Source organism: Drosophila guanche, unplaced genomic scaffold, assembly GCF_900245975.1.
Source record: "Drosophila guanche unplaced genomic scaffold, DGUA_6, whole genome shotgun sequence".
Classification (NCBI taxonomy): Eukaryota; Metazoa; Arthropoda; class Insecta; order Diptera; family Drosophilidae; genus Drosophila; species Drosophila guanche.
Window position 1 is genome coordinate 499,171 of NW_022995745.1, and position 12,195 is coordinate 511,365.

The 12,195-nt window shown below is 44.9% G+C and overlaps 2 protein-coding genes across 4 annotated transcripts; one reads left to right on the forward strand and one right to left on the reverse strand.

Annotated features, from left to right (window-relative positions):
* The first annotated feature begins 116 nt into the window (after positions 1–116).
* Positions 117–5,396, forward strand: LOC117581431 (modifier of mdg4). Of its 3 annotated transcripts, XM_034268601.1 has the most exons (6): positions 117–234; positions 304–879; positions 941–1,625; positions 1,691–1,927; positions 2,011–2,154; positions 4,603–5,396. In XM_034268601.1, exons 2-6 carry the CDS (start codon positions 610–612, stop codon positions 4,914–4,916), a joined length of 1,650 nt encoding a protein of 549 aa, XP_034124492.1. In that variant the 5' UTR covers positions 117–234; positions 304–609; the 3' UTR covers positions 4,917–5,396. The 3 variants fall into 3 exon arrangements, with proteins under 3 accessions (XP_034124492.1, XP_034124491.1, XP_034124494.1); XM_034268600.1 differs by having other exon boundaries at positions 124–879; XM_034268603.1 differs by lacking the exon at positions 4,603–5,396 and adding an exon at positions 2,777–3,253 and having other exon boundaries at positions 124–879.
* A 275-nt stretch (positions 5,397–5,671) lies between these two features.
* LOC117581433 (serine hydroxymethyltransferase, cytosolic) lies at positions 5,672–10,667 on the reverse strand. The gene is made up of 4 exons (XM_034268605.1): positions 10,593–10,667; positions 10,323–10,533; positions 7,091–7,290; positions 5,672–7,025 (listed from the first exon to the last, which is right to left on the reverse strand). Exons 2-4 carry the CDS (start codon positions 10,524–10,526, stop codon positions 5,819–5,821), a joined length of 1,611 nt encoding a protein of 536 aa, XP_034124496.1. The 5' UTR covers positions 10,527–10,533; positions 10,593–10,667; the 3' UTR covers positions 5,672–5,818.
* Between the last annotated feature and the right edge of the window lie 1,528 nt (positions 10,668–12,195).

The following is a 12,195-nucleotide window of genomic DNA, read 5'->3' on the forward strand; positions in this document are numbered from 1 at the left end:
ATCAATTTCAGGGAATATGATTTAATATTTCGGTATATTTTTTAAACAAGAAGGTATATTTTTGAGGTTTTTTTCGGTATATTTTATCGATAATAACTTTTTGATTATAAAAAAAAACAAAATGGTGGCATTTTGTTTGGCCGCAGCGTACATAAAAAAAATTCGTGTATAATTTAGCCGCAAACAGCAACGAAAGTGAGAAAATAATCAAAAACGTGCGAGCGAGAGATAGCGGTAAAGCGAGCAGAAATATAATTACACGATATCGTTCAGCAATTAACACGAAGTTTGATCATCGAACAGTTGTGTGTGGCAAAGGGTAGCGGCCTGCCTGCCCGTGCCCGTGCCCGTGCCCGTGCCAGTGCCCGTGGGTATTGTGTTTGGAGGTACCGTACTGGTGGGTCGATTGTGCTGCTCCAAAAAGGTGCCCCAAGCCACCCCGGTGGTGGTTGGGCCACGACGAGGTTCTAGGCTGCTGGCAGTACGCACCAGCTGGAAGCGGCGACACCAAAACAAAACAAAACAACAAGAAAAAAAGAACAACAACCTGCAAGGTGTTTTTGCATTTGCATTTGCATTGGCGGTTAATTGGATTAGTCAGTAGCGGAGATGGCCACGACACAGCAATATTCGCTGAGGTGGAACAACTATCTGCGCCACCTGACCTACTCCCTGGACAACCACCGGCTGAACGATGACTTCGTCGATGTCACCCTGTGCGTGGATGGCAGAAAGATTAAGGCGCACAAGGTGGTGCTGTCCTCGTGCTCGTCATACTTCAAGGAGATCTTCAAGGAGAATCCCCATCCGCATCCAGTCATTATATTTAAGTTTATCAAATTCGAAGATCTCAACTCGATAATCGAGTTTATGTACCAGGTAGGTACCACCCACACACGCACACGCACACACACTCATTCACACTGTGTCTTTTTTGTAGGGCGAGGTGAATGTACAGCAGGAGGCACTGCAATCGTTCCTGCAAACAGCCGAGCTGCTTGCCGTCCAGGGCCTTACCGCCGAGGAGAAGGAGAAGCCGCAGCTGCCAACGTTGCCGCTCAGCGATCATAAGCTCATCAAGACCATACCCAGCACCATAAGAGCGGTGAACGATCAGCAGCAGCAGCAACAGCAACAACAGCAGCAGCAGCAGGTGCCCAGTGTGGCACAGGCACAGACAGCAACGCAAACCATCGAAATACCCACGGCCACACTGTTGCAGGCAACGGCTGTCAGTCAGGTTCAGACGCAAGTGGCTGCTGCCGCTGCCGCTCAGCTTCAGGTCCAACAGCAGCAGCAGCAGCAGACGCAGTCTCAGTCACAGCAGCAGCAACAGCAGCAGCAGCAGCATCATCATGTACAAACCACTCAAATACAACACATCCAGGTGCAATCGGCGCCACCACCACAACAGCAACAGCAGCAACAGCAACAATCGCAGCAGCAACAGCAACAACAACAATCACACCCACTGCCGACAACGCCACAGCATTTGACCATCACGAATGCTGTGGCACTGTCAGCGGCAAAGAAGCGTAAACTGACGTTCTCCGATGACGATGACAACATCTACACCACCGAAACGGTCGCCTATGCCAGCAAGGACGACCAGACAATTGTTAAAAGTAAATCAAACGATATTCCACAACAAATTCGTGTCCAAAATGTAATCGTTGAATCGTTCTTGTAGCCTCGGATATGACCTTTCTGCGTGGTGCCGTCAAAATGGATATACCCGATTATATTGTGAGCGAGGTGGATGATCGACTGTCGGATGGTGCCACGCCGCAGACGTCGCAGGATGCCACCACCGGTGCAGCGCAGACGGTGGCCCAATACTCATCCGAATACGAGATACTAACCGAGTCCGAGATCGAGGAGAAATATCAAGCGGATGCGGAAAACGCCGAAATAGCCATCGAAATGAGTGAGTAAACTCATTGGCAGCAATGGCAGCAGCAGTTCATTGAATTTAACGCCAAATCTAACGCTTTCTTTCCTTATGTTAAGCCCGCCTCTTGGGCAGTGGGACGGGTGCAACATCTACGCCCCATGCTGTGCTGGAGGATGGCAGCCCGTCGGCAGTTGCCGCGACTACGGTGTCCCTGACGCCGGTCAAGGCGGACAGCAAGGGCAACAATGCGCCGCCAAATGGTGAGTGAGCGACAAACGACTGGGCAGGGATTTTGTATTAGGAATTTGACTGCAAGAAGAGTTTTAAGTAATCTCTCTCTCTCTCTCTCTCTATCGACCTTCAAAGTAGCAAAAACACACAGGCAAAAAATCATTTGATCATTTTGTATATTTTTATTATTACTTTTTGCATTCGTTTTAGTGTTTGTTGATTGTTTGAAACATTTCCAAATGTGTGTTTAATGCTTGATGAATGTTGGATGGCAGCGACTGTACTGTGGGATGGGACGCAACTTCAGATAATAATAATTTACGAAGCATTAAATGCTCGAAGGATCGTCATCGTTTGTTTCCTTATGCTTTAGCATTATTTTATTTGACTTTTAAGTTAAGTTATATTAAGTTGTGTGTGGTGTAAATGGATGGTGTCCAGCTCTAGCTGCAGCCCATGCTCTGTAGATTTGCATTACATGTAACCCCCATTTATATATGTCGTAAGAGTCGTTGTTGTTGTTGTTGTTGTTGTGGCTGTCGAATATGTCTTCAAAGAAAAAGCGAGTAGTTGAGGGTGCATAGATATATAGTTTAGGTCCAACAAACTGTCTTTGTATTGATCGTGTACGTATTTTCTATATATTTTTAGATTCGCCCAATAATAAGTGGACAGAGTGTCAGTTTTGCAAAATGGTTATTACCACGGTTAATCTTTGGAGACATATTCGCACCCAACACACACCACAGCCGCCGCGCAAATGTGATCTCTGCAATAAGAATTTCAAAAACAAATACAGCCTACGTGAGCACATACGCATCTCGCACGAGCAGAAGGTTACCATTAAAACGGAGAACTGATGGACGGCAATCTACACGACTGCCGAGACATATATCAGCCTCAATATGATGAATATGGGCAGCATTCGAAATTGAATAAGGAACCCAAAAGAGAGAGAGCGAGCGAAAGAGAGAGATTCCAAGATATATATATATATAAATATATAGAGCATAACGTCCAAGTAGCAGTAACAACTCGAAAGATTGCTCTTTCCAGTCCACACACAAAACCAACAAAAAGTCCACCAATCAACCAGCAATCCACCAATCCATCGATCCATCATTCAACCCATACAAAAATTAGCCAAAATTTGTCAAGAAACAACTCCAAAATGCAAAGCAAAAGTGTGGAGAGTGGAGGAGCATTTCGTCTAACAAATGACTAGCAATATGTGTCTAAAATAGTATTAGTTTATACACACACACACACACATCCATTATAGTTATAAGATAAGCGATAAATAGTGCATTAAGCTAGGGCCCGAGTCAGAGTCAGTCAAGAGTCAGTGGAGAGCTGGTAATCCCCCATCCTTGACCAAGCCATTTCGTATGTAAAATGTATTTTGTAGCAGCAGCAAAATCAACCTGGTTTTTTTTTTTTTTGTTGTTGTTGTTGTTTTTATTAGATAGCAGAGTACAAATACCGACCATTATGTATATATAAACAAACACTTATAGATTTACCCTGCTGTGGTCAAGCATCATCTCTTGCTCTAAGCTAAAACAAAACTCGATTTATGCGTACTCTGCTCAAGCCAATTGTGTACAAAAAGCAATCTTCATATTTGGCCATTCTGTGTTCAAGCAGGAGAGAGAGATTTAGGAGGAGTAGAAGTAAATTGCAATCGTTGTAAAGTAGCTAAATTAGTTGTAGGTTTTTAGAGCCCAGTACCCCAGTCCCAGTTCCAGTTCCAGACTGATGATAATCTGTGCTCTAAGTTAAGCTTGAAAGTATTTTCCTCACACACAAAAATCAAACACTAACACAGAGATGCATACTAAAGATTATCTAGTTAAATGAAACCAACAACTCATACGTATTAAATATTTACGATCCACACACATAACTATATGTAGAGATCTATAGCTAGAGTTATACGATAATATAATTGAATGTATGGCCCCTGTATGGATGAAAAACAGATCTCAATCTCAGTCCCAGTTCCAAATCAAAAATAGTTACATTTTATTTTCAACGTTTTGTCACATTAACTTGGAATATTTCTGTTCAAATATATCTTTTGACACAATTGAATAACAAAAGCTAGAATAATTAAATGCAGTTCTTTATACTTTATTCGCTGAGATAATCCCCATGCAGGGCCATAGTCCCCATAGTCCGAGAGACCCACACAATAAGCCTAAGTACATAAATCTATATGTATATAATATGTATTAATAGATGAAACAACTACGACTAGATTATTCAATTTAAATCGTGTTTTTGCTAAACCGAGACAGACAGAGAAGGAGCTATCACAGAGAGAGAAAGTCCAAGAGAGAGAGAGCGAGAAAGAGCAACAAAAAAATACATGTGTAAACCATTTAAATGCAAGAAAATCAATTCAAATTGGGTGTGGGATTTGGCAGCGAGTAAAATAATATTAAAAAGCATTTCTTACTTTTCCTGTATTACAGCCCCGAGTGAAACTGGCACGAGATTACGTGCTGATACGGATACTACCGATCCACTTGGCGAGGATGAGACAGTGCCAGAGGCATTATTAATGCCGCTCATTTGTCACTTCTGCAAGCGACGACTCAAGTCAACGAATGCGCTGCGGCGACACATCGCCTCCAGGCACTCGGAGATACAGGACAAGCAGCACGAGTGTTACATCTGCATCAAGAGCTTCAAGACCAAGTGGTCCCTGTCCACGCACAACTCTCGCTTCCATCGCGATTTGCGCCAGAGCAAGGAGTTTATCAAAATCGAATCGACAGATCACTGAAACTAATTACAGCAGAGACACGAGACACGAGACACACAAAAAAAGTATTTTCATATCCGCCATGTGGCAGGAGTTCTCCTTTGTTCAGGAAGTTGCTAGGAGAGCCAGAGGTTCAAGCCTTTGTTCCTGTTGAACTGCCTTAAAGAAGGGGCTACGAATGGTTCAATGACGCTCGATGGACTGTCGTAGCTGCTGGCCGAAAGAAAGCGATTAACCAAAAGATTTTCCCCCTTAGCCTAAGTCTTTTGTGGGGCACTCGGAGATGCTACTTTCTGTGTGCCATCCACTTTTGCTGCACTCTCAAAGTCAGCGCGAGCAGCGGATAGTCGGCTGAAACGAGACTATATCGATCTTATTGTAAGGCTCCTGGCCAAGGATGTGCTATAGATTTGATGTACGCAGTTTTGCATGTATATTTTTGCTTGTGTTTTCTTCCAATAATAACGCATTATCGACCAATTTAGACGAAATTGAAGCAAACTCACACGAGTTCTGTGTACGCTAATCATTGGAGAGGAGCTTGGGAGGAGCTTCAATTAGGACAATTAGAAATGTAGATCAAAACATATTCATTTGCAGCACGATCTCTGCACAAGCAAAGATTTCATTTGCAGTGTGGAGACATCTGCAGTGACGCTTCTCTGATGCTTTTCAGTGTTCGTTCCTGTTCCATGTTTAGCGAGGTGATAAGTTGGGCTTTCATGCAGCTGGCACAGCCATCGCTGCCCCCCCCCGCTCCATTCACGCACTAGAAATCTTTTTGGTGTTTCATTGTGTTTAATATCTTAGCTACTAATTCCATTTACAACTGGGCTTTGCGGAATCATTAAAGCCAATTTAATTATTGTTTCAATTTTGATAAACGGAAAAAAAAGGAGTGAAAAGAAAGAGAGGAAAGTGCGTTACAAAGTCTTGAAGCCGGGCAGAGGGAACCGCTTGCTGAAGGCGATCACACACTTGTGAATTTCGTCGATCTTGGCCCTGATGGTTGCATCCTCAGCGATGACCTTGTTGTAGTCGGCCAGCTTGGGGCTGCCTGCAGCCTGGACGGCCTCGGCGCCCAGCTTGAGTGCCGCATCAATGAAGGCGACCACCTGCTCGATGTCCTTGTCGACCAGGCCGCGCGTGGTCAGTGCCGGTGTGCCCAAGCGAATGCCGGACGGATTCAGGGCAGACTTGTCCCCGGGCACGGTGTTCTTGTTGCAGGCAATGCCCACCTCTTCGAGGATTAGCTCCGCCTTGGCACCGGTGAGGCCCGCGCCGCGGACATCGACCAGCACGAGATGGACATCAGTGCCGCCGGTGGCCACCTGATAGCCCTTGGCAATGAGGCTCGCGCACAGCACCTTGGCGTTCTTCATGACCTGGGCCTGGTAGTTCTTGAACTCCACAGACTTGGCCTGCTTGAAGGCGGTGGCAATGCCGGCGATGGCATTGTTGTGTGGTCCGCCCTGCAGCGATGGGAAGACGGCCTGATTGATGCGATCCTCCAGATCGTACAGCACCTTGTCCCCGTTGGGCCTGATGCAGCGCACACCCTTGCGGAAGAAGATGACGCCGGCGCGTGGACCGCGCAGGGTCTTGTGCGTGGTTGTGGTCACAATGTCGGCATAGTCGAAGGGCGAGGCAATGTGCCCGGCGGCCACCAGGCCGGCAACGTGGGCCATGTCGGCCATCAGGTAGGCGCCCACATCGTCGCAGATCTGACGGAAGCGCGCATAGTCGAGCAGGCGGGAGTAGCACGAGATGCCGGCAATGATGATCTGCGGCCTGAAGGTCTTGGCCGCCTCGGCCAGCTTGTCATAGTCGATGATGCCCGTCTCGGGGTTCACCTTGTACGGCATGCTCTCGAAGAAGATCGACGTGGCCGAGATGCGTTTGTTGGCCGTGAAGAAGCCGTGCGTCAAATGCCCGCCATCGGGCAGATCCAGTCCCATGATGCGATCGTGCGGCCGACAAACGCCCACATAGGCGGCCATGTTGGCCGGCGAGCCCGAATACGGTTGAACATTGACGCCCCAGCGATCCTCGGTGAGGTTGAACAGCTCGAGGCCGCGCCGCTGGGCCAGCAATTCGATGTGGTCAATGAACTCGTTGCCGCCATAGTAGCTGTGCCAAAGGATTTCAAGGATTAGTCAGGCTAAAGGACATGCTCAGGCTCAAACATGGCTTACCGCTTGCCGGGATATCCCTCGGAGTACTTGTTGGTGAGGCAGGAGCCAAGACTCTCCAGCACGGCCACCGAGGTGAAGTTCTCGCTGGCAATCATCTCGAGTCCCTCACGCTGGCGCTCCTTCTCCTTCTTGATGAGACACGCCAGCTCCGGGTCGCTATCCTCCAGCGTGGCCTGCAGCAGTTTCTGATCCTCCATTTTCTTCATAGTAAAAAGCAACAACAAAAATGCAATTCAATCAATTGACCAGTGCAGCAAAGGCGATGCGTTCGGTGCAACGAACGATAAAGCTCTGACGTTCAGTGCAAGGAGATGCCCGCGACGACAACGATCCAGCAGCAAACAGCACACAAATATTTATGTTGCAAAAATGGGTTCAGTGGGTTCAAAGTAGCAAAGGAAAAGTTCTAGCGATAAGGCGCTGATCGACAGATCGATGCAGCCATGGCAACGATTAGATTATTTTTAACCATATTTGTGGGTTCGCCACACGCCCCTTAATAAGTGTGTCTTGGGTGTGTGTTTAATTTTTTTGGGACCCCCCACGTACCGTGGCTGGTATTAGCTTTGAGCTTATCGCTTATCGTCTCCGGCTTTGGCTTTGGCTTTGGCTTTGGGTTGAAAAGGTCAGCCCAGTGATAAGACACAGACCCCACCTATGGCAGCTGACGTAAAAATGATTATTATTGACAACAGAACACTCTAGAAACGCTAGAAAGCCGCAAAAATAGATCCTAGTTGCCTGCAAAATCTACGAAAATTCATTCGAGAAACATTTTTTGAAACCCAAGTAGACCTGCAGTATCCAAAATTTGTTTGTTCCCCAAATCAGAGCACAAAATCAACAGTATCAGCAGTTCAACCAAACAGAGAACATTAAATTATTTTGGAAAAAACAAAAAATATTTCGTTGTGCAAAAAGTGAAGCAAAAAAATAAGTTACAAATTTAAACGAACAAAAAAAGCTAGCAAAATGGCATCAGGAAATTTGTTCGATAATGTTTTCATTGACAACCCGATAAGCCGAGCCCTCAGGTACACCGGAGCACTGGTTCTACTCAAGATTGGGCTACGCTCTAAGCAGATTATTGTGCCGCAGGAAATGGTGGAGCCGGTGGCCACCGCGTTGATGGGCAGCACATTCGAGCAACAGCTCCGCTCGCCGTTCAAAATGTTCTCCCTGGCTGGACTGTCAATTGCCTCGACCTTGATTATGCTGGGGGTCTGCAAACATCGGCTGAATCGTCTAACAATCGTGGCGCAGAAGTCGGCCAGAAGGTATGCGGAATGGGCCATACAGGCGCACTTTGTCAATTCGTGTGCCTTGACGCTGATTCCGATGACCACGTATCCCGTAATGACAATCACTCTGCTAATGTCCGGATCATTGCTATTTTGCGGTTCGCTGTACAGTCGTGCCCTGACCAATGAGCGCCGTGTGATGGTCACTGGCTCAGTTGGGGGTGTGGCCATTATTGCTAGCTGGATTTTGCTGGTTTATTAGGTGAGTTCTACAATTGCGATGCAAATGTGTACACATTTCATTTATGTTTGTACATTTGCAGTTCCTAGAATGCCGAATCAAAACACAGCACAAAATACAAGGAAAAACCTGATAGGTAAGTGCACAAATATTTGCCTATTTGCTCATACATTTCGTTGCTAAATTGATATATATTTTTGCAGCTGTTGATACACACACACACACACACACACATGCACAGATAAATGTACATACTTTCAATATCCAGCCACCCCATGGATCCCTAGGTAAGTTTTAAATTGCATTTAACAAGTTCCATAATCTCACTAAAAGTAAATATGTTCACAGATACTGGAAGATAACTTTGGCTGCTCTACCTTCCATTCATCTACTGGAAATATAACAAACAAAGCTGATCCCTGGGTAAGAATGCGTTTTTGTCTTTGAAGTCTTTGAACTTAAATGAATTTACACAGATATTGAAAGACACAATTCGTTGCTGCAGATTGCATCCTTACCTTTAAGGATCTCTGGCAACATATGGCGCAAACGGCTAGAACTTGGTAAGCATCAACTTTGTTCTCGAAGCTGATACATACAAATACAATATATATTTTTTGTATATTTTAAAGAAACGAACTAACTACTGATTGCGCCCATATAAATACACAGACTTGACTCAATGAAATTCTATCGTATGTTGCAAAATAAAACAAAAACGATAAAGAATCTATAAACAAAAGAAAACCCATGTTCTTTTTTGATATTTCACACAACAAATAATACTAATAGAATAGCCCACGATGGTGCACACCAACACAGCTGGCTCCAATTCTCACTGGTTATTTCCCCCACACGAATTTCACACTTTACCTTGATCTAGAGGCTAGAGATTTTAAGCTTTTTGCGCTGATATGTGCAACCGTTTCTAAGTTCACGGAACGAATGAATTTGTTGCCATAGGAGAACACACTGAGTAAACAATTTGCACAGGCATTTTATAGATGAAATTCGATGTTGTGGCCATTGCCATTGAAAAAATATGTGTACCAAAGAAAAAGCTGAAACCAAAGAAATTTGAGCAGGCCTCTAAACGAGTTTAAGGCTGAGCAAGCGCACGGTTATACTCCAGCTTAATTTATGTTGAAAGAAATAACACTTTTTCGGACCTTTTCCAGACAAAAATAAAACATAAAACCGCTTCAATGGTGACCTTGAACCTAACTGCACTGCCCTTACTCTGCCGAAATGTATTGGATTTTCATAATTAATTCGAAACAAAAACACATGGCAGAGGAGCTTGCGGCTGCGAGTCGGCTTCTGCGAGCACATGTGCATGAAGCAACTATAAGGATGTCTCCTCGTCGGCAGCGGTCCTTGTCTTATTTCCTTAAATTTGCTTGTCGACGCGGCAGGTTGAGCGCACACTCCATTGTCGTTTCACTCACACTTACAGCGAGAGCCCTTTCACTCGCACTTATTGACAGCATTGTTATGCTCCCCTATTTCTGACGACGAGACCTCCTTATATATATGCTTCATGCACATGTGCGAGTACACACAGAAAGTTCTTAAAACACACACACGCACACGCAAGCAAGCAAAAAAAACTATGCGAAACACACGATTTCAATCACATGTAAAGAACCACACTCGAACGATTATAATATTACTGGTGTGCAGGCCTTAATCAAGTGAATTAGTTTAAATTTAGTTTTGTTCCTTTTTGGACTGCTGCTCCAGCGCTTACCGAGCCCAAAGTTGCGTTGTTCTTGCCTTCCGAATATCGTCTGATCGCGAAAGGTAGCGCTGGCGTCGTCGGTAACTTCTTCGCTAAAGCTGCTCGGACCAGCGTCTGCTGCTGGCGCTGCAAAAAGTTACCCGTTATGGTGTTCAAGTCTCTGCTAAGGCCTTGCGCGAGCTTTCGTGGTAGTTGGAGTCTTAAGCGTTGCATGCTATAACTTAGAGGGTCGATTTAATTGCAAACGAGTCCTGGAAATGTGCTGTTTGTGCCACTTACGTGTGTCTCTTCCCCTCTGCAGCGACTGGCGTACAGATCTGAACTAGCTGCCAAGAAGACAACTGTCACGGCGGCCGTCACTGAATCAATGTTGTCTTGCTGATATGGTGGATGCTGTGGCGACGATACCCTTTAACCTGCACATTGAGGAGTTCAGTGATAAGACCACTCCAATAATTGTCTTTACTTGCCTCTTCTCTTCTTCCCAGCGATGCCGGCCTTTCCTTTGCTTTTGTCTCTTCAGTGTTGTGGCGGGCAGTCAGAAAAAAAAATACAGCTGTTTTTGGTGGCGCTGCCACCACGTTAATTTCCAGTAAACAGCTATGCATCAGAGCGAGCCACCACTAACCAAATAGTATAGTAGACTATCAGTTTCATAGAAGCGAAACGTCACCGCTCAATGTGCGTCTCGAAGTCCCAGGCCTCTGCGAAAGTCCCAGCTACAAGTATTAGTGCGTGTGAACACGTAGCTAGAAGTCCCAGCTACATTTGTAAAAGTGCGTGTTGCCAATGATTTTTTAGCGCTCCAAACCGATTTTGTCGTGATTCACACGGACACTGCAAGTAATATATGTGTTGGTGCACCGACTTTCTGAACTGCGATGGTACGAAAATTCGTTTTGATGATTTGATTTTGTTTTCGGGGCTTGACGTATGAACCTGACCTACCGCAACATGTGCAGAATGAGGGGTGGGGATTGGTGGCCGGACCTTTGGGGGTTGGAAAAAATAAATATACCAATAAAAGTTGTTATTGTATTTGAATGCTGTAATTGTTTTAAATGCAGGTTTTATACTGCTTTATTCAAAATTGTATGCATATTATGTAAACGCTGTCGCTTCTCGACTTCGTTGCTGCCGTATTATCAACATTGTTACCAAATCCATCTTCTACACACAAATCTTTTCAGATAAATATAAAAACATATATATGTAAATATGTAAATATGTGTGTAACAATTTCTGTTCTCGTCGTCGGTTATTTTCTTCGACTTCCATACTCTTGTATGGAAGATGTATGGTTAGTGATCGGAGCGAGCCACCTTGTCCAGCTGTTGGGTGGCAAGCCTATTAAAAAATTGAAAAAAATACTCCGTTGAGCTTTTTCTGGAGAGTATGACCATTTAAGGTATATCATATATTTTTGCCGCTGGCTGCCGCTGCGACAATTGAGCAATTTTGCATTGGCCATTTATGAAGTTGTTTCTCTGAATCTGAGAATTTTCTCTGTGCACAGACTGATGCCCCACGAAGCTTTTAGGGTTCTTGTATAAGGTGCTTGGCTGCAAGTAGAGCCGGCATGTGTACGTTGCCACACCATTAAGTTTAGTTTGAAAGCTCTTAAGATCTCAACATATGTTAATTTTCTCTCACAACAAACCACAGCTGGACCTGCCCTCGAAACATGCTAAACGGTATATAAAGGGTATCCAGTTGACAAGGGTTTGCTATCCACCTGCAATCAATGCAAAAACCGAATCAGTCTTGGTTTTGAAGCCAATTAAGCAAAGAGGATCAAGATTTATATAAAGATAATATATTACAAACATGTCCATTAATGAACATAGGGTATAAAAATGCCCATACCACCGGTTGACAAGAA

Excerpts from the sequence above, each read along its gene's own strand:
- LOC117581431 (XM_034268601.1), top strand. The coding sequence starts at position 610 with ATGGCCACGACACAGCAATATTCGCTGAGGTGGAACAACTATCTGCGC. Across the intron at positions 1,626-1,690 it reads CGACCAGACAATTGTTAAAA|CCTCGGATATGACCTTTCTG; the intron begins GTAAATCAAACG and ends TCGTTCTTGTAG. Across the intron at positions 2,155-4,602 it reads CAACAATGCGCCGCCAAATG|CCCCGAGTGAAACTGGCACG; the intron begins GTGAGTGAGCGA and ends CCTGTATTACAG.
- LOC117581433 (XM_034268605.1), bottom strand. The coding sequence starts at position 10,526 with ATGCAACGCTTAAGACTCCAACTACCACGAAAGCTCGCGCAAGGCCTT. Across the intron at positions 7,291-10,322 it reads ACAACGCAACTTTGGGCTCG|AAAATGGAGGATCAGAAACT; the intron begins GTAAGCGCTGGA and ends TTTACTATGAAG. Across the intron at positions 7,026-7,090 it reads GAGGGATATCCCGGCAAGCG|CTACTATGGCGGCAACGAGT; the intron begins GTAAGCCATGTT and ends CCTTTGGCACAG.